Source organism: Puma concolor, chromosome B3, assembly GCF_028749965.1.
Source record: "Puma concolor isolate L17-30 chromosome B3, mPumCon1.1.hap2, whole genome shotgun sequence".
NCBI classification, from domain to species: Eukaryota; Metazoa; Chordata; class Mammalia; order Carnivora; family Felidae; genus Puma; species Puma concolor.
In genome coordinates, this window is record NC_141672.1 from 86,173,940 (window position 1) to 86,194,926 (window position 20,987).

General features: G+C 37.9%; 1 protein-coding gene across 3 annotated transcripts in view; it reads left to right on the top strand.

Moving 5' to 3' along the window:
• Positions 1-243: 243 nt before the first annotated feature.
• BUB1B (BUB1 mitotic checkpoint serine/threonine kinase B) overlaps positions 244-20,987 on the top strand; it is a 51,102-nt gene continuing 30,358 nt past the window's right edge. For 2 of the 3 annotated variants that reach the window (XM_025918824.2, XM_086710349.1), the window contains exons 1-5: positions 244-477; positions 3,257-3,403; positions 10,129-10,188; positions 10,615-10,759; positions 15,839-16,035. In XM_025918824.2, the coding sequence (XP_025774609.1) occupies positions 443-477; positions 3,257-3,403; positions 10,129-10,188; positions 10,615-10,759; positions 15,839-16,035 (584 nt within the window). In that variant the 5' untranslated portion in view covers positions 244-442. Of the gene's footprint in view, positions 478-3,256; positions 3,404-10,128; positions 10,189-10,614; positions 10,760-14,708; positions 14,764-15,838; positions 16,036-20,987 lie in introns of those variants that run through there. The other variant, XM_086710350.1, reaches the window with a different exon arrangement.

Genomic DNA, 20,987 nt, shown 5'->3' on the forward strand with positions numbered 1-20,987 from the left:
TGCTCAAAACATCAAAGAAATTCTGGTGCTTGAAGTGTCCCTCGCTCGGTTCAGAAACTGGCTTTACAGCGCTCGCAGACAATTTATACCGCCTCTACCTGCGCGGACTGAGCAGCCACAGACTCCCCGGAAACTACAACTCCCATTGTGCATGGCGACTGCGTGGACTAAACCCGGGCTAAACTACAAGCCCCAGAATTCCTTGGGAGAAAGACGCGAGTACGAAAGGACGGAGGGGCGTATTCACGTCGTCCGCGCGGGACCGTTAAATTTGAAACTTGGAGGGTTTGAGCTGGCTGCTTTGCGAAGGAGTCAAGTGCACCCTTTTGTCCTTCTTGTCTCTTCATTATCTCTAAGGGCAGGTTGCAGAAGGAAGCCCAGGCGTTCTGCGGCCCTGAGAAAAGGCTTGCGGCAGGACGAGGGCCTGAACCCGGAATGCAGGATGGCGGCGATGAAGAAGGAAGGGGGTGCTCTGAGGTAGGTACGCGAGAAGGGCTGCCGGGAGCTGGGCCTGCGAGACCCGAGGGTGCCTAGTCGGTGTCAGAGGCCCGACTGGAGCCTGCTTCCTGATGGAGTCGCAAGGGGTGGATGTGAAGCCCCGGTAAAACCTCAGTGGGGTGAGGGCACGTGAGAACCCCGCTGCACCCAGCTTCAAAGCTAAGGTGGCTGTGCGACCCCAGTGGTACAAGGAACTTGGAATTTGTAGTGTGGTCTGTGTCTCTCAGCTCAGACGTTTGCTAGCTCTTTGACCTTGGACTTGTCTTAATATGGAAAATGCTGGCGAATTCAAAGTATCTGTGAAATTAACTGCCTCCAAATAAGTGCCCAACAAGTGGTAGGTGCTTCCATGTCAATGGCATGGTCAGAAATCTAAAAAGCCCTTCTTTGCATGCTTGCTGCTTTTCCTTATTTAAATATATATCAGTTCTTCCAGGTTGGAATTCTGTATGCGTTTTCGTTATGGGGTCCACAATACTTAGATAAATGCCATATGGAGGGTTCTTTAACTCATGCAACAAATACTTATTGACCACCTACTAAGTGCTAGTATGGCAAATAAACAAAAAACACAAAAACCCCTGCCCTTGTGAAATTTAAGTTCTGAGGTGGGAGCAACAGACAATAACCAAGATCAATAAACTAAAAGATAGATGGTCAGTCCTAGAAGAACTAAAATGGTGGGGAGTAGGGGGGTTGGTGCAATTTTAGATAGTTTTGAACAGGAGTCTCACTAAGAAAGTTTCATTTGGGTCAAGACTTGAAGGGAACTCAAGAGCTAGTCATGCGTGTATCTGGGGGGAAGTACAGAGATTTGGAGGGTGAGGGTTGGGGGAGGGAGCAGCACCTGGCAAGTGTAGCTGGAGCCAAGTGAGCCAGGAGAGTACAAGGTGAAGGTGACGATGCAGGCATTCTAAGGACTTGGCTTTTACTCAGGTTTGAAAGTCACTGGAAGGTTTTGAGCAGAGGAAAGTCATGATCTGATATGGATTTAAATAGGATTGTGGGCTACAGTGTTGAAAAGACTTAAGGCAGAAAAGGATGAAAGCAGGGAGACCAGTTAAGAGGTTATTGAAATAATCCAGGCAAGAAAAGATGGTAACTTGAGCCAGACTAGAGACAGTGGAGATGAGAGGTTGGTTCCTGGATCTGTTTTGAAGGTAGAGCCAACAGGATTTGCTGACTGACTGGAGGTAGGGTGGTAGTGAGAGGGGCGTTAAGGGTGGCACTGAGATTTTTGGCTTGTGTGACTGGAAAAATGAAAGTGCCATTTATTTGAGATGAAGGAAGACTGTGGGAGGAGCAGGTCTGGGAAGAGACAAGAGCAGGAAGGGATGGGAGCAGTCCCAGCTCAGTTTGGGACATTAGTTGAGATAGTTTAATTGCTATTTCACGATCAAGAGAAGAATTTCAGATGAACTCGGCAAACATTTATTCAGTGCTTACTAGCGTCAGATCCTATATTAGACCATGGGGATAGAAAACTAAATGACGTGCTGGGGTGCTTGGATGGCTCAGTCAATTAAGGGTCCAACCTCAGCTCAGGTCACAATCTCAGGTTCGTGAGTTTGAGCCCCACATCCAGCTTTCTGCTCTCAGCACAGAGCCTGCTTCAGATCCTCTGTCCCCTTCTCCCTCCCCTGCTTGCACTCTTTCTCTCTGTCTCAAAATAAATAAACAAACAAACAACAACAAATCAACAAAATGGCACAGCCCTTACATTTATAGGAGTCACACAATATAGTTAAAAAGTTGTGAGTAGTTACAACCTAAATTATTAATCACTCACAGTTTACTTTCTTTAGTTCTCATCTAGATTGAGGTCACACATAACTTTCACTTTATTTTGAGGATTAGTTCCTGTTTCTCAGTTTTAAACTCAGAGATGATGTCCCAGAGCCAGAAGTGGGCTTCTATCTGACAATTGCAGAGCTCTGAAGTTCAGAGCACATACCCCGTATGGTGATTGCCTTCAAAAAACTTGTGGGAGGGGCGCCTGGGTGGCGCAGTCGGTTAAGCGTCCGACTTCAGCCAGGTCACGATCTCGCGGTCCGGGAGTTCGAGCCCCGCGTCAGGCTCTGGGCTGATGGCTCAGAGCCTGGAGCCTGCTTCAGATTCTGTGTCTCCCTCTCTCTCTGCCCTTCCCCCCTTCATGCTCTGTCTCTCTCTGTCCCAAAAATAAATAAACGTTGAAAAAAAAAAAATTTAAAAAAAAAAAAAAAAAAAAAAAAAAAAAAAACTTGTGGGAATTTCCCCATCAACAGGCTTAACAGAATTGGAGTGGTGGGGACCAGTTGTGATCACTAAATTGTATCTTTGTCCCCTCTCTGGGAAATACATATTCATTCCAGTTTCAGTTTTAAGCCATCAGTTGAAACATGGGGTGTTAGTCCAACAAACTATTTGCTAACTTTAAATGGGATGATGCATTAGTGGTAAGCATAGAACTGCTTTTTATCTACCTTGCCAAATTTATAATTTTTTCCCCTTCTTTTCTTCCTGGCTTAAACTTCACTCTTATAACTGTCCACAGTATCCTAGTCACATTCTCTTTTCCGTTAGGCAATATTACAGCCATAAACTTGGAAACCAGGTCATAGAAAGGCTCAGAAGCTTAGGAGTATAAGAACACTACTAATGTGCCAGCCCACCATATTCAGCCCAAAGATCATGAATAATCACTTATCTGAAAGCATTTATAATAATCTAGTGATACAATAATGCGTTATCAGTATTGCTTTTGTTTCTCTCTTCCCAGTGAAGCCATGTCTTTGGAGGGAGATGAGTGGGAGCTGAGTAAAGAAAATGTCCAACCCTTAAGGCAGGGGCGGATCATGTCTACGCTTCAAGGAGCATTGGCGCAGCAAGAATCTGCCTGTAACACTACTCTTCAGCAACAGAAACGGTGTGTAGAACGGTTTGGGGTGAACCTGTCATCATTCATCCCTAACTGTGGTTAGTAATGTAGGTGTGGATCCATGCAGATTGGCATAAGGAGTACTTTTCAAAGTTGATAGTGTGAGAATCTGTTCTCCACCTGCTTTTTCATCACACAACAGCTATCTAAAGATCTCCCTGAGTGTGATTACAAACAAGAGTATAGGATTTCATTTCATTATGTTATGGAGCAGCCAAACTTTTGTATCAATAGAAGTACATCTTGGGGCGTCTGGGTGGCTCAGTTGGTTAAGCTTCTGACTCTTGGTTTTAGCTAAGGTCATGATCTCGAGGTTCATGAGATTGTGCCCTACTCACTTTGGGCTCTGTGCTGACAGTGTGGAGCCTGCTTGGGATTCTCTGTCTCCCTCCCTGTCTCTCCCCTGTTCTCTCTCTCTCTCAAAATAAATAAATTAACTTAAAAAAAAAATACATCTTGAGGCACCTGGGTGGCTCAGTCGATTAAGTGTCAACTCTTGGTTTCGGCTCAGGTCATGATCTCACAGTTCGTGAGTTTGAGTCCCGCATCGGGCTTCATGCTGATAGTGTGGAGCCTGCTTGGGATTCTCTATCTCCCTCTCTCTCTGCCTCTCCCCTGCTTGCTGTCTCTGTCTCTCTCAAAAAATATATTAAAAAAGATTTTTTTTTAAATAAAATAAAATGATACATCTTATACAGGGGACAATGAAAAGCAAAGTAAAGCAAGTATCATATTACAGTATTTACCAAAAGTATCATGTCATTCTGGATCCCTAAATAGAATTAACTCTTTAATAATAACCAGTTAGAGAAATCGCTTCCTTGGATTTTGAGTACTCAGAGAGAGGGGATCTGCTATTTTGTATGTATACTCAATTTTTAACTTTCTAGGAAAGTATTTTTGAGAATGTGCCAAAAAAGAAATAGTGACCTCCAAAGAAAAGATAAACCTGAAAGAAATTAAATTTATACTAGAAAGTGTCTCATTGATGATTTAATAAACTCTGAAAAAAGAAAAGCCAAAAAATACTACAGTTGGACAGCACAGGGGTTAGGGGCACCGACTCCCCAAGCGGTAGAAAATCCATTTGTAACTTTCAACTTCCCCCAAATTTATTAAAAGCCTACTGTTGGGGCATCTGGGTGGTTCAGTCAGTTAAGCATCTGACTCTTGATTTTGGCTCAGGTCATGATCTCACTGTTGGTGGAATTGAGCCCCACATCAGTCTCTTCACTATCAGTGCAGAGCCTGCTTGGGATTCTCTCTCTCTCTCTCTCTCTCTCTCTCTCTCTCTCTCTCTCTCTCACACTCTCTGCCCTTCCCCCTCCCCACCCCCAAAATAAATAAGTAAACTTAAAAAAAATAAATAAAAGCCTACTGTTGACTGGAAGCTTTACTGATACATAACATAAACAGTTAACACATATTTTGTATATGTATTATATACTATACTACAATAAAGTAAACTACAGAAAAGAATATGTTGTTAAGAAAATCAGAAAGAAGAGAAAATATATTTATAGAACTATATACTATTTATTTGGAAAACATCTCCATATAAATAAACCCACATAGTTCAAACCCATGTGGTTCAAGAGTCAACTGTACTGCATTATTCAAATGGACCTATAGAACTTATTTTCCTAAATAAGCTTTTTTCAAAAAAGTGAACTAAAATATCCTTTCCTACCTTGAATCTCTGACAAAAAAATTTCGCCATCATAGTCAAGTTATCATAAATTTGGGGTTATAATGTAATGAATGTCCTCGTTCATCTCATTGGATCTTTAAAAGTATCGAAAGATTATGGTGTTGTATTGTTAACTCTTCTTCCTGGTTTCTGTGATATTGTACTAGTGTTTCCACTTCTCGAACCTTCCTTTTTTCTTATTGGCTTCCTATTGCAGTTTACCTAAGTCTTTTGTTCATTGCCCTGTGTGTCCTTACATATTCACATTTTCCGGGATTGTTTAACAGCTATTTACATCTCTTATTTGCCTTCTAAATGTCTTTTTATCTACTCGTAACATATAATCGCTAATGTATTAAATACTGAATCACTTCTCTTATAAATGATCTTCCTTCTTCTACTCCATTTTGGTTAATGGTACCAAAACTCACTTGAATGATCTTACTCATTGCCCTCTCATCCAAATTATATTTAGTCAGTTTCTCAGGTCTGGGATTTTTTTTTTCTTAAAGTATAATTTACATGCTGTGAATGCTCAGATTTTTAAGTGTACCATTTAATCAGTTTTGACATGCACTTCAACCCACAGAACATTATTACCTCTGAAAGTTCTCTCATGCCCATTCCCAATCAGTGTTCTTCCTCTCCCCCATGAAGAAACCAATGATCAGATTTCTGTCATCATAGATGATAGAATAAGCATCATTTGATGCTTATTCTAGAAGCTTATGTAAATGAGGTCATACATTTCTTTCACTCAGCATGTTTTATTAGGCTTTTCCATGTTGCATGTATCAGATTGTTCCTTTTTATTACTGAGTAGTGTTTCATTTGTTTATCCATTTATTAATTGATGGACATTTGATTCTTTACAGTTTTGTGCTTCATGAATAAAGCTACTGGGGACATTCTTGTACAAGGATTTTTGTGGACATAGATTTTCATTTCTCTTACAACTGTTGGGGGGTGCTTGGGCGGCTCAGTCGTTTAAGAGTCTGACTTTGGCTCAGGTCATGATCTCGCAGTTTGTGAGTTCAAGCCCCTCATCAGGCTTGCTACTGTCAGCACAGAGCCTGCTTCGGATCCTCTGTCCCTCTCCCCCCTGCCCCCCTGCCCCTTCCCTGCATGCAGCTCTCTCAAAAATAAACATTAAAAAAAAAAAGAACAGAACTGAAACTGATGGGTCATATAAATATGTTTAACTTTTTGGGGCACCTGGGTTTCTTAGCTGGTTAAGCATTGGACTTCGGCTTAGGTCATCATCTGGAGGTTCATGGGTTTGAGCCCCACATCAGGCTCTGCGCTGACAGCATGGAGCCTGCTTGGGAGTCTCTCTCTCTCTGTCCCTCCCCCATATGCCTGCACTCTCACTCTCAAAAATAAGCTTAAAAAATAAAATGAATGTATAACTTTTTAAGAAACTGGGAGTTTTCCAAAGAGTTTATAACATTTTACACTTCTGTCAGCTATGTATGAGAGTTTGCCTTCTCCAAGTCTACTTCAGTATTTGGTGGTGCCAGTCTTTCATTTTAGCCATTTTGGTGGGTATGTAATAATATTATGGTTTTACTTGTGATTTCCCTGGTGATTAATGATGGTGGGCACTTTTTCTCATGGTTACTGGCCTTTTTTTTTTTTATTAATAGATCATAGATTTTACTCTTTTTTTCTTTCTTTCTAGAGAGTGCATGCATGACTGGGGGAGAGGGGCAGAGGGAAAGAGAGAGAGATGCTTAAGCTCTACACTGAGCATGGAGCCTGACACAGGGGCTCTATCCCACAACACTGGGATCCTGACCTGAATCGAAATTAAGAGTCTGACGTTCAACCAACTGAGCCACCCAGGCACCCCAGTTATTGGCCTTTTAAATCTCTTTTGTGGTGTATTTGTTCAGACATTCTGCCCAGTTTTAAAATTGGATTGCAGGAGACCTTTACATAGTCTGTGTACAAGACTTTTATCAAATAATGTGTTGCAAACATTTTCTTCCAGTTCATGGTTGCCTGTTTTCTCAGTGGTGTTTTTTGATGAGCAGATATTTTTCATTTTGATTAAGCTTAATGAATTAGTTTTTCTTTTATGGTTAGTGCTTTTTTGTGTCTTTAGATCTTTGCAAAGATCCAAAGTTGCAAAGATACTCTCCTGTGTTTTCTTCTAGTAGCTTTATTGTTTCACCTTTTATGTTCCAGTCTATGATTCATCTTAAATTTATCCTTGTGTACACTGTAAGGCTGGAAAAGTTCTTTCTGCCCACCCCCCACCCCCCAATATGGATTTCTAGTTGTTCTGCCTCCATTTGTTGAAGAGATTTTTTTTTCTTTTTCCCCACTGAACTGGTTTGGGGCCCTTGTGAAAAAGAAATCATTTGACTGTATGTGTGTGGATATTTCTGGACTGTATTCTCTTCCATTGATCTAATTGCTTATCCTTTCACCAATTACATATTGTCTTGATTAGCTTTATATAGTAAATCTTGACTTAGGGTAGAGTGAGTTCTCCAATTTTTGTTGTTCTTTGTTAAATTTGTTTTGGCTATTTTAGGTCCTTTGCTTTCCAAACAAATTTTAAAATCTTGTCAGTTTTAAGAACAGAGCCTTGTAAGATTTTGGTTGGATTGCATTGCATCTATAGAGAAATTTGGAGGGTTGCTGATATTTATCAGTAGTGTCTTAGATTTTATTTTTTCACCATTTCGGCAGGTAATTCCATCATCATGTCATACTTAAATTACCATATTAGCTTCATAATTGTAGTTCCTTATATAAATTCTTTTATTCCTGAAATGTTACTTAATTGATCTTTTTGAAGTCTTTACTTATCGTATTTAAGATATTCTCCAATTATTTTTTTTTAATGTTTATTTTTATTTTTGAGAAAGAGAGAGTGAGAGTGTGGGAGAGGCAGGGAGAGAGGGAGACACAGAATCTGAAGGAGGCTCCAGGCTCCGAGCTGTCATCACAGAGCTGGACATGGGGCTTGAACCCACAAACCACAAGATCATGACCTGAACTGAGGTCGGATGCTTAACTGACTGAGCCACCCAGGCACCCCAAGATATTCTCCAATTAAGGAGTCAGTAGTAGCTTGAGCAGATGGAACCCAAAGTCTTTATTTTTAATGTTTTTTTTTTTTTTTTAAGGTAATCTGTATGCCTAACAAGGGGCTTGAACTCACAACGTTGAAATAAAGTGTTGCATGCTCTTTCAACTGAGGCAGCCAGGCACCCAAAGTCCTTAAATTTACATTTAAAGCATGCCCTTCTTACTTCTCCAGATATCTCCACTTATTCACAATACTGTCTTATAGCTCAGTTTCCTCTTGATAAACTCTCCCACTTTTACAACTTTATTCAATGATTTCTTGGAAAACTCCACTTTTCTTTGAAATTTTATGGTTCCTTCAGAGTCCCACCTTCTGATGCTGCTTCTGTGATACCTCCTTTTGCTTCTCAAAGGCTTTACTTTCCATTCTTGGCAACTGTAATATACTATACCACTTTGTATTGTGGGTTAATTTTTCATTTGTATACTTTGTCTTTTATTTCTAATGTTTGTTTATTTTTGAGAGACAGAGAGAGCAAGTAGGGGAGGGGCAGAGAGATAGAGGGAGACAGAGAATCCGAAGCAGGCTCCACGCCGTTAGTGCAAAGCCCAAAGTGGACCCATGAACCGTGAGATCATGACCTGAGCCAGAGTCGGATGCTCAACCAACTGAGCCACGCAGGCGCCCCTATACTTTGTCTTTCTTATTGGAGTATAAATTCCTTTGTGTCATGAACTATTTTGTAATTCTGACATAACCCTTTATACAGCTATTATTGATGAAACATTTATCTAAAGTGTGGTTTATTACCTAGTACCTCCCTCTGTTCTAACTGGTCAGTCTTAACTTAATCTTAGCCCTGCCTTTCCCAGCTCTTTACAAAGTAAAATTTTACGCTTTCTTTGAAGCACTCCCCAAAGTACATATTGGTATTATTCTTCTCTGACTGATGTTACCCATGGAATTTTACTTTAAAATTCTTACTTCTATGTTTGTGTGTGTGTGTATGTTTAGTTCAATACTACTATATACATATAAAATAATAGCTCTCATTTATTGAGTACTTATTCTGTCTAAGCACTTTATACTAAGAGTAATCAACCTAATAAGATAGATAGTTGCTACAGTAGTCCTGCCTTTTCTGTGGTTGCACTTTTCCTCAGTTTCACTTACTCACTATCAACTGCAGTCCAGAATCCGATGACCCTCCTGACATATTGTCAGAAGTCAGTAGTAGTCTAATGCTACATTACAGTGCCTACACCATTACCCTCACTTCATCTCATGATGTTGGCATTTTATCATCTCACATCCTCACAGGAAGATGAAAGATGAGCATAGTAACAATAAGATATTTTGAGAGAGAAACCACATTCACATAACTCTTATTATAGTATATTGTTGTAATTGTTCTATTTTGTTATTGTTGTTGTTAATCCCTTATGATGCCTAATTTATAAATTGAACTTATTCATAGGTATGTGTGTACAGGAATGAAACAAAATATATGTAGGTTTTGAAAGTATCCTGGATTTCAGGCATCCATTGGGTATCTTGGAAAGTATCCCCCTACACAGAAAGGGGGGGGTTTCTGTATTATTATCCCCATTTTACAGATGAAGAGACTGAAAATAGAATTTAAACAGCTTGTTTATTGTCACTCTGCTAGTGATGAGTGGAGCTGCATTTGAACCTGGGGAGTCTTGTTCCAGAGCTTTACTGCTGTGTAATTCTGTTTTTTGATATGTTGTCTTAGAATTTGTTTGTCTAATTTCTACATGTTTTGTCCCTCCTGTTTTGTTATCTGGCAGAATCTTGATGATTTCTATTTTTCTTTCTATTTAACAAAGCCTCAAACTCCAGTGCAGTTATTTGAATTGATATTAAACACTTAAAAAAAATAATAAAAATGGAGGTGTGACATATTTATTTGGCTGTTCTCGCTATTGCTTATGTTAACATTTTCTGTTTAAATTTCAGGGCATTTGAATCTGAAATTCGATTTTACACTGGAAATGATCCTCTGGATGTTTGGGATAGGTGGGTCTTTTTTATTTAACAAGGGCAATAGAAACTTAACAAATGAGTCCTTATGACCATACTTCTCAAATTAGGGTATACAGAAGTAGGTCAGAGTACAAAGTGGTGTCTTAGGGACATGGAAAGACAGAATAATCATAGTGTTTCTTCTTGAGGTGTTCAGGACTGAAGAAATTTCAACTTTGTGGCAGGCGGCTGAGAGCTACACCCTTTTTATCCCCATCGTCTTTATTTCCCAGAGGTATATGTTAGCAATATTTGGTAAAGCTTGAGGGATATAGACTTAGGACCTGACATTGAGGACCTCTAAATAAACATACTTCCAATATATTAGATATTTCTGCCTAAGAAAGTCAAGAATGGGTCTTGGTGCAAGAACAAAAGTACACATTAAACTTTAAAATTATTTTTTTCCTTTCCATTCAGGTATATTAACTGGACAGAGCAGAACTATCCTCAGGGGGGGAAAGAGAGTAATATGTCAACATTATTAGAAAGAGCTGTTGAAGCACTACAAGGAGAAAAACGATACTATAATGATCCTCGATTTCTTAGTCTCTGGCTCAAATTGGTAAGTCGTTCCTCAAGTGCCATCTGAGTTTAAAATATTAAACCAAGAGGGGCTCCTGGGTGGCTTAGTCGGTTAAGCAGCCTACTTCAGCTCAGGCCATGATCCCGCAGTTTGTGGGTTCGAGCCCCGCGTCAGGCTCTATGCTGACAGCTCGGAGCCTGGACCCTGCTTCAGATTCTGTGCCTCCCTCTCTGTCTCTGCCCCGCCCCCATTCACACTCTGTCTCTCTCTGTCTCTCAAAAATGAATAAATATTAAAAGAAATTTTAAAAAATAAAATATTAAACCAAGAGATTTTTTTCTAGAGCTGTTTGGTACACACCAAAAAATGGCAACACTCGAGCCATTTAATAGATACTAAACATTTAGTAAAATACTCAATGTTTGTTAAATTGGCTCTATTTAAAGATAGATTTTAATGTAAGGGTTTTTTACCCCTTTAAAAGTGATCATAGGGCCATGCAACTGTGCTGGGGGGGAGGGTGTGTAGGAGCCAACACATGGCAGTAGCATGATTGTTTGGAAACAAGTTTTTGTAGGTGATTCTGGTATTCCTTTGTCTCCTTTTTGAGAATCATTACCATAAAAAGGTAAATGTTTTTTATGGAGTATATTGCTGCATCCAAAAATATCTGCCTGACCACTTTGTACTGTCTCATTTGACATGTAGTTCTTTTATCTAGAAAATTTTTTTATGAAAACATCTTCAAATAAAATAATGATGTGGGTTTCCTAGGTATTTACTTCATTGATTTTATCCTAAAAGAGATTAAAATAAGTGATAAATATTTAGACTAGAATGTTAGATAATAGATAACTAGATAATGGATTATTAGATACTTATAAAAATAAATTATTAAAAATTAAAAATAGGGAAAAATTAAAATAAATAAATAAATAAACAAACAAATAAATAAATAAATATAAATAAAAAAATAGGGGGCCACCTGGGTGGCTCAGTCAGTTGAGCATCTGGCTTTTGATTTTGGCTCAGGTCATGATCTTGTGGTTTATGGGTTCGAGCCCCACATGGGGCTCTGATTGATAGCATGGGGCCTGCTTGGGATTCTCTCTCTCCCTGTCTCTCTGCCCCTCCTCTTCTTGTGCATGGACTCTCTCAAAATAAATAAATAAACTTAAATAAATAAAAATAAAAAATAGGCATGGCTCAGTCAGTTGAGCATCTGACTCTTGATTTCAGCTCAGGTCATGATCCTAGGGTCATGGGAACGAGCCTCATGTCAGGCTTCATGCTGAGCATGAAGTCTGCTTAAGATTCTCTCTCTCTCTCTCTCTCTCTCTCTCTCTCTCTTACTGTTCCCCTCTCCCACTTGTGCATTCTCTCTACAAAAAATAATAATAATAAAAATCTATAAAAATAGATAATTCTATAACACTAAATAATTCAAAATAATAGAATATTTACAACAAGCATTATAATATAAAATACTGACATTTAAAATTGATAAAATTTCTGGCTAAAACATATCTCTTGAGAGCTTATCTTAAACTTCAAATAGGGACTCCTAGGTGGCTCAGTAGGTTAAGCATCCTCCACTTGTGCGCTATCTCTCTCTCTCTCTCTCTCAAAAATAAATAAACATTAAAAAAAAAAACGTTCAGGGGCACATGGATGTCTCAGTTGGTTAAGCATCCGACTTCAGCTCAGGTCATGACCTGCTGTTCCCAAGTTCAAGCCCTGCACTGGGCTCTGTGCTGACAGCTCAGAGCCTGGAGCCTGTTTCAGATTCTGTGTCTTCCTCTCTCCCTCTCTGCCCCTCCCCACTTGCACTCTGTCTCTTCCTCTCAAAAATAAACACTAAAAAGAAATGTAAAAAAAAACCTTCAAATATTACTAATAAAGGAAATTAGGTAAATCCTGAAGGCATACCTATCTTGGTTTCTGTAGGACATTTGACATATTTTGGCGTCATTATTGACAAGTTGGAGAAATTATCTTAAAATATCAGTAATAGGAATTTATGACAAAGGATGATATCCAAAGAATGCTAAACAGATTTGTTAGCATGGGGACTATGGTCCCTGGTAGCATGCTGATGGATTTTGTTTTTCATTCTATCCTATATAATACTCTTAACTTATATAATGTTCTTATGTGTGTTTTATTAAAGGTTTGGACTAGATAAACCTCTAAAGTAACTCTTAATCCTAGGATTCTATGATTATATTTACTTGGAACTATTAAAAGTAACAATTGGAATAATTTTTCTGTTCGTAAATGCTAACCTGGTGCTGGTACTAAAGAGTAATGACGTTGTCATAACATAAACAGCATAGTCTAGACCAGTGCTACTGAAAGAATGGTCCGTGGAGTGTTCAAGATAAAAGTTCCAAATAAGCATTTAGAGGTTTGGTTAACAAATTTGACATTACCACAACATCCAAACACATCATCATTTTTCTAGTGACTTCTATTTCTATTGTAATTTTTAAAAATACCAGTCAACAATGGAATGGAAACTTTAAACACACACACACCGAAACTGGCCCCTTTACCACAGGCAGTCTAGTCTGAGAAGTACTGGTCTAGACACCCCTCATATTCAAATGATCAGCAATAATTGGAACATAGTAGATAGTTAGCAAGCATATTAATCTATTTTGCTGTTTTTATTTTTTCCCTTATGGTCAAGAGGAGTAACAGTTGGGTTCTTCACTCTACTCCTTTCTTTTGCTTTGCAGAAAACTTTCTCCACTCCAAGAGTTATTTTTATAAGGAATGACTACAATCTAGCTAAGGAAAAATTTGTTCTTAGAAAATATCCAGGATTTTGAGTTAAAAGTATAAAATTGTTTTAGTTGGCTTGTTAGGGGTTACCAAAAAGATTTATTTAACTTTTGGATATATTAATCTAACCATGTGGTCCTTTTATTTATGTTATTTCTTAAGTGATCTCATTCAGCACTCTGGAATAACCTGATCTTTACTGGCTGTTTTATGCTGAACCAGAGCTATTCAGAAAGCCATTAACAAGTGCAGTCAATGTTAACCTTTATTTATGTAGTAACAGATATCAAGGACCAGATCTGATACTGATAACATATTCAGAATTATAACTTTGCTTGAATCACCATCACATATGGGAAAACATCACTAATTGGGATAAGCAGAGAACTCCATTTACTGACTTACTACAAAATTAAACTATGAAATATTAATTGTTTTTGTCAAAGATATAAGTGGAGCATTTCATTTATTCAACCTTTTTCTACCAGACCCTGGTTAGGAACTGGAGATATAGTGGATAGCAATGTTTTGTGCCTTTGTGGAGCCTACTTTATTGGGAAAGACAGATGTTAAGCATTTAATTGTCACAAAAGAGAAAGAGAGAAGTATCGAGTTGTGTAGAAGGGAATACATAGAATGAGGACTTAACCTAGGCCAGACAATCAGGAGAGATGAGAGAAACTATATTTAGTAAATAAACAGGAGAAAATGTTAGCCTCCTTAGTAGTATAAGAACTCCTAATTAGAACACTGAAATGCCATTTTTATATGAAATTAGAAACTTAAAATAGGTATTTTCTGTGAAATTACTATTTGGGAATAATTACTAGCATTTTAAATTTGTATAACCCTTTTAGAAAGCAATTTGCTACTTTTTAACATAGTTCTACTTCTAGAAATTTATCTTAAGGGAATAATATAAAACATGAAAGGTGGTGTGCATGAAGATATTTGTTACAGGGGTACCCGGTGGGTGTGGGGGCTCAGTCAGTTAAGCCTCTGACTCTTTAAAATTTTTTTTTTTTAACGTTTATTTATTTTTGAGATAGAGAGAGAGACAGAGCATGAATGGGGGAGGGTCAGAGAGAGGGAGACACAGAATCCGAAACAGGCACCAGGCTCTGAGCTGTCAGCACAGAGCCCGACGCAGGGCTCGAACTCACGGACCGCGAGATCATGACCTGAGCCAAAGTCGGCCACCCAACCGACTAAGCCATCCAGGCGCCCCAAGCCTCTGACTCTTAATTTCAGCTCAGGTCATGGTCTCATGGTTTGTTGGTTCAGGCCCCACATCAGGCTCTGTGCTGGCAGTGCAGAGCCTGCTTGGGATTCTCTCTCTCCCTCTCTCTCTCTGCCCCTCTCCCAATTGCATATGCTCTCTCTCGCTCTCGCTCTCTCTCTCTCTCTCTCTCTCTGTCTCTCAAATAGACTTAAAAGAAAATATTTTAAAAAAAGATATTTGTCATAGAATTATTTTCTATCTGGGTAAAGTAGAAGCTGTATGTCCAAAAAATAGGGGAATGGTTAAATGATGGAAGATTACTAGATAAAACATTATTCATCCATCTGAAAGTGATAAAGAGTAAGCAGAAGCATGGAAAAATGAACCCTGAACTGCTAAGTGGAATTAAAATTTCCTTATGATTAAAACTTTACAAATGATAAAAATCCTTTTATGCTATTTAAAATGATATAGGTTCCTTTCTTTTCCTTAAGGGAAAAAAAGACTGAAGAAAATATGTCAAACTGTTAATGGTACAGGATTTTTATTGACATGTTCCCCCACCTTCTTACTACTAGAATTGTCTACATTATAGCTGGTCTTAAAAGATCGCTTGTAAAATGCAGATTTGACCATATCATTCCTTTGCTTATAGTTTTCCCACCGGAACACACATGCATTGGGTATCAGGTAAATTTAAAATCGATTAGCTTGACATTTAAGACCTGTCACACCTTTTTTTCCCAAACTCCTGTCTTGTCTGATCCCCACAAACTTTTAGTCTTCTCTGTCTTTGCTTATACTATTTTCTCTGTCTGGAATGCCTTTCCATTGCCATTTTCTACCAGATATAAGTCTATTCCTCCTTGAGGGCCACACTCAAATGTCATACCTTCTTGAAGTCTTCTCATCCCTTTTTCTTACAACTTAATCTCTTCTGTCTACTTTTTAGGTCTTCCCAGTATAGCCCTTATAACGTTATATTATAATAAATACATATTTTTTCAATGCAGAAACTACATATAGTAATGCCAGTGATTTTTTTAGCACATAATAGACAGTAAATGAATAGAAATTGGTTAACTATTAATGCTTTTAATTTGTTACAGGGACATTTATGCAATGAGCCTCTGGATATGTACAGTTACTTACACAACCAAGGGATTGGTGTTTCACTTGCTCAGTTCTATATCTCATGGGCTGAAGAATATGAAGCTAGAGAAAACTTTAAGAAAGCAGATAAGATATTTCAGGAAGGGATTCAACAGAAGGCTGAGCCACTGGAACGACTGCAGTCACAGCACCGGTAAACTTCTCTGGAGCTTTACTCTTTAATAAATATAAATAGTTGTTTTTGCATTTGAATAAAATGCTCCCCATGGCAAGTTTACTTAGTTACTATTTAATTTTTTAAAAGATCTATTTAAATATTTTTTATTTAACATATAGTAAAATTTGTTTGGTGTATAGTTTTCACAATTGAATAGGGACATATAACCATTACTGTGACCAAAATATCCAATAGTTCCATTGCTCCATAGAATTTCTTTATGCTCTCCCTTTGTAGTTCAACACTTAGGCTCACTCCCAATCCCTGGTAACCACTGATCTGTTTTCCAGCCCAGTAGTTTTGCCTTTTCCATGATATATACATTGCATCATATAGTATGTGTGGTGTTTTGAGTGTGTCTGCTTTCATTTAGCATAATGTATTTCCGTTATTAAATTGGTTCTACTTTAAAGATGGATTTTATATGTATAGTCTGAATACCAGTCTTTTGTTAGATATGTGACTTGTAAATCTTTTCTCCCAGATTAACTGTTGACTATGTTTTTTCTTAACGGTGTTTTATAGAACAAAAGTTTTTAATTTCGGAGAATTCTAAAATCAATTATTTAAAAGAACAGAAAAGAAAAGAAATTATTTTTTTGTATGGATCATGCTCTTGGTATGTCTGAGAGCTCTGTTTAGCAAAAAGTTGCAAAGATTTTCTCCTAAGTTTTCATCTTGAAGGTTAAAAAAAATTTTTTTTATTTGAATATAGTTGATACACAATGTTACATTAGTTTCAGGTGTATAACATAGGACAAATTTATACCTTATGCTGTGCTCACTGCAAGTATAGTTACCGTAGCTCTCCATACAAAGCCATTATAATAGTATTGACTGTATTTCTTATGCTGTACCTTTTATTCCCATGACTTATTCATTACATAACTGCAAGCCTGTGTCTCCCTCTCACCCATTTGCCCATTTCCCCCTTTCCCCCAACTCCCTCCTCTGGCAGCCATCAGTTTGTTCTCTGTATTTATAGGTCTGATTCTGCTATTTGTTTGATTGTTCTTTTTTTTTCTTTTAGATTCCACATGAGTGGAATCATACGGTATTTCTCTTTCTCAGTCTGACTTAGATCACTTAGCATAATAGGCTGTAGGTCCATCCATGTTGTGTCAGTGGCACCATCATGCTTTTTTATGGCTGTGCAATCCATTATGCATATATATATATATATATATATATATATATATATATATATATATGTATACCTTATCTTCCTTATCTATTTGTCTATCAATAGACATTTAGGTTGCCTTCTATATCTTGGCTATTGTAAATAATGCTGCAATAAACATAGGTGTGCATATATCCTTTCAAATTAATATTTTCATTTCCTTTGGGTAAATAAACACCCAGAAGTGAAATTATTGGGACTGTATGGCATTTTTGTGGTTAATTTTTTGAGGAACCTCCATACTGTTTTCCACAGTGGCTATACTTATTTACATTCCCACCAACAGTGTGGGAGGGTTCCTTTTTCTCCACATTGTCATCAACACTTTTATTTCTTGTCTTTTTGAATTTGGCCATTCTGACGAGTGTCAGGTGATATCTTATTGTGGTTTTGATTTGCATTTTTCTTTTTTTTTTTTGTCTATTTATTTTTGAGAGACAGAGCATGAGCGGAGGAAGGGCAGAGAGAGAGACAGAGACATAGACAGAGTCTGAAGCAGGCTTCAGGCTCTGAGCTGTCAGCACAGAGCAGGCTCGTGGCTCGAACTCACGAACCGTGAGATCATGCCCTCAGCCGAAGTCAGACGCTTAACCAACTGAGCCACCCAGGCACCCCTGATTTGCATTTTTTCTGATGCTGAGTGATGTTGACCGTCTTTCCATGTGTCTGTTGGCCATCTATATATCTTTGGAAAAATGTCTGTTCAGGTCCTATGCCCATTTTAAAATCAGAATGTTTGTTTTTTTGGTATTGAGTTCTATAAATTTTTGTATATATTTTGGATATTAACCCTTTATTGGAGATGTCATTTGCAAATATCTTCTACCATTCAATAGGTTGCCTTTTTGTTTTTTGATGGTTTCCTTTGCTGTGCAAAAGCTTTTTATTTTGATGTAGTCCCATAGTTTATTTTCATCTTGAAATTCTTATAGTTTTACTTTTTACATACAGATCTCTGATCCATTTTGAGTTAATTTTTGTATAAGGTATTGATCAAGATTCTTTTTTTGCATATGAGCCTCCATTTGTTCTTGTGCCCCTTGTTGAAAAGACTTTCCCCATTGAATTGACTTTGCACCTGTGTCGTAATCATATTTGAGGGGTGCCTGGGTGGCTCAGCCGGTTAAATGTTCCACTTTGGCTAGGGTCATGATTTCACTGTTTGTGGGATGGAGCCCTACATAGCGCTCTGCGCTGGCAGTGCAGAGCCTGCTTGCGATTCTCTTTCCCTCTGCCCCTTCTCTGCTTGTGCTTGTGCTCCAGTGTGCATGCATGTGCGCGCTCTCTCTCGAATAAGTAAACATTTAAAAAACTTATATATGACATTAAAAAATTATATTTGTGCAGTTATTTCCGTTTCTCTATTTTGTTCTTTTGATCTATGTATTCATTAGTGTATATCACAGTATCTAGATTACTGTAGCTTTATTTGTAAGTCTAGAAATCAAATAACAGGAGACCTCCAACTTTGTTCTTCTTTTAGCTTCTTTTTAACTAGAGTTCCTAGGGGCGCCTGGGTGGCTCAGTCGGTTGAGCATAGGACTTTGGCTCAGGTCATGATCTCATGGTTTGTGAATTCGAGCCCTGTGTCGGGCTCTGTGCTGACAGCTCAGGGCCTGGAGCCTGCTTTGGATTCTGTGTCTCCCTCTCTCTCTGCCCCTCCCCTGCTTATGCTCTCTCTCTCTCTCAAAAATAAATAAACATTAAAAAAAAATTTTTTTTAAATAAATAAATAACTAGAGTTACTTTGACTTTCTGTACAAATTTTAGAATCCGCTTTCTGGGATTTTGATTAGTATTGAGCATGAATTTGGTATAATTCTCCTTTTATTTAGATCTTTGATTTCTTTGAGTAAGCTTTGAAAGTGTTTTTGGGGGTGAGGGGCAGAGAGCAGTGCAGAGCCTGATGTGGGGGGCTCAAACTCTCAAATGGATTGTGACCTGAGACGAAGTGGCATGCTTAACCGACTGAGCCACCCAGGCACCCCATGGTAGTATTTGTGTTTGAGGAATTGATTCGTTTCATCTGAGTTTATGAGCATAGAGTTGTTTATAGTATTCCTTTATTTTCCTTTTAATGCCCATAGGTTATGTAGTGACCTCCCCTCTTTCATTCCTGATATTGGTAATTGTGTCTTCTCCTTTTTCTCCTAGTCTGGCTAGAAGTTTATCGATTTTATTGATCTTTTTAGAGAACCAGCTTTGGTTTTATTGCTTTTTCTCAATTAGCTTTCTCTTCTTATTTTTATTAATTTCTCCTCTTTATTATTTCCTTCTTTGTGCTTTCTTTGAGTTTAACTTGCTCTTTTTCTAGTATAAGGTGACAAGTTAGATCAACTGATCTAGATCTTTTCTAATATAAAAAATTTCTTTTCAAGCACTGCTTTAGCTATCCCCCACAAATTTTGATACAATACTATATTTTTATTTTCACTCAGCTCAAAAATTTCTGATTTCCCTTATGTTGTCCCTTTGACCTGTGGGTTATTTATTTATTTATTTATTTTATTTATTTATTTTTTTTTTACTATTAATAAGGCATTTTTGGGTCAAATTAGTGATTTTTTTTTCTTTTTCTTTTTTTTTTTGATATTTTATTTTTTTTTTTATTTATATATGAAATTTATTGTCAAATTGGTTTCCATACAACACCCAGTGCTCATCCCAAAAGGTGCCCTCCTCAATACCCATCACCCACCCTCTCCTCCCTCCCACCCCCCATCAACCCTCAGATTGCTCTCAGTTCTCAACAGTCTCTTATGCTTTGGCTCTCTCCCACTCTAACCTCTTTTTTTTCCTTCCCCTCCCCCATGGGTTCCTGTTAAGTTTCTCAGGATCCACATAAGAGTGAAACCATATGGTATCTGTCTTTCTCTGTATGGCTTATTTCACTTAGCATCACACTCTCCAGTTCCATCCACGTTGCTACAAAAGGCCATATTTCATTTTTTCTCATTGCCACGTAGTATTCCATAGTGTATATAAACCACAATTTCTTTATCCATTCATCAGTTGATGGACATTTAGGCTCTTTCCCTAATTTGGCTATTGTTGAGAGTGCTGCTATGAACATTGGGGTACAAGTGCCCCTATGCATCAGTACTCCTGTGTCCCTTGGATAAATTCCTAACAGTGCTATTGCTGGGTCATAGGGTAGGTCTATTTTTAATTTTCTGAGGAACCTCCACACTGCTTTCCAGAGCGGCTGCACCAATTTGCATTCGACCTGTGGGTTATTTAAAAGTATATAAATTTAATTAAGAGATATTCAGAGATTTTTCAGATGTCTCTCTGTTACTGATTTCTAGTTTAATTCCATTATGGTTAGAGAACATAATTTGTATGTTTTCAGTTTTTTTTAATTTATTAAGTTTTGTCGTATGGCCCAGAATATGGTCTGTCATTGGTGAATATTCCATGGACACTTGAAAAATATGTGTTTTGTGCTGTTTGGCAATGTAATGTTTTTTAAATGTTATTTAGGTCTGTTGTGGTCTTCTGTTTCCTTGCTGATTTTCTACTTATTCTATCAGTTACTCAGAGAAGAATTTTGAATTCCCTTTTATTGTGAATTTGTCTCTTCTTTAAGTCCCATTTTTTTGCTTTATATATTTTGAAGTTCTGAAGGATACATATTTAGAATTGATCCCTTTATCATGATATAATAACTACAGTATCTTTATCCTTGGTTATATACACTTTGAAGTCTTCTTGGTCTGATATTAATATAGCTACTCTGGCTTTC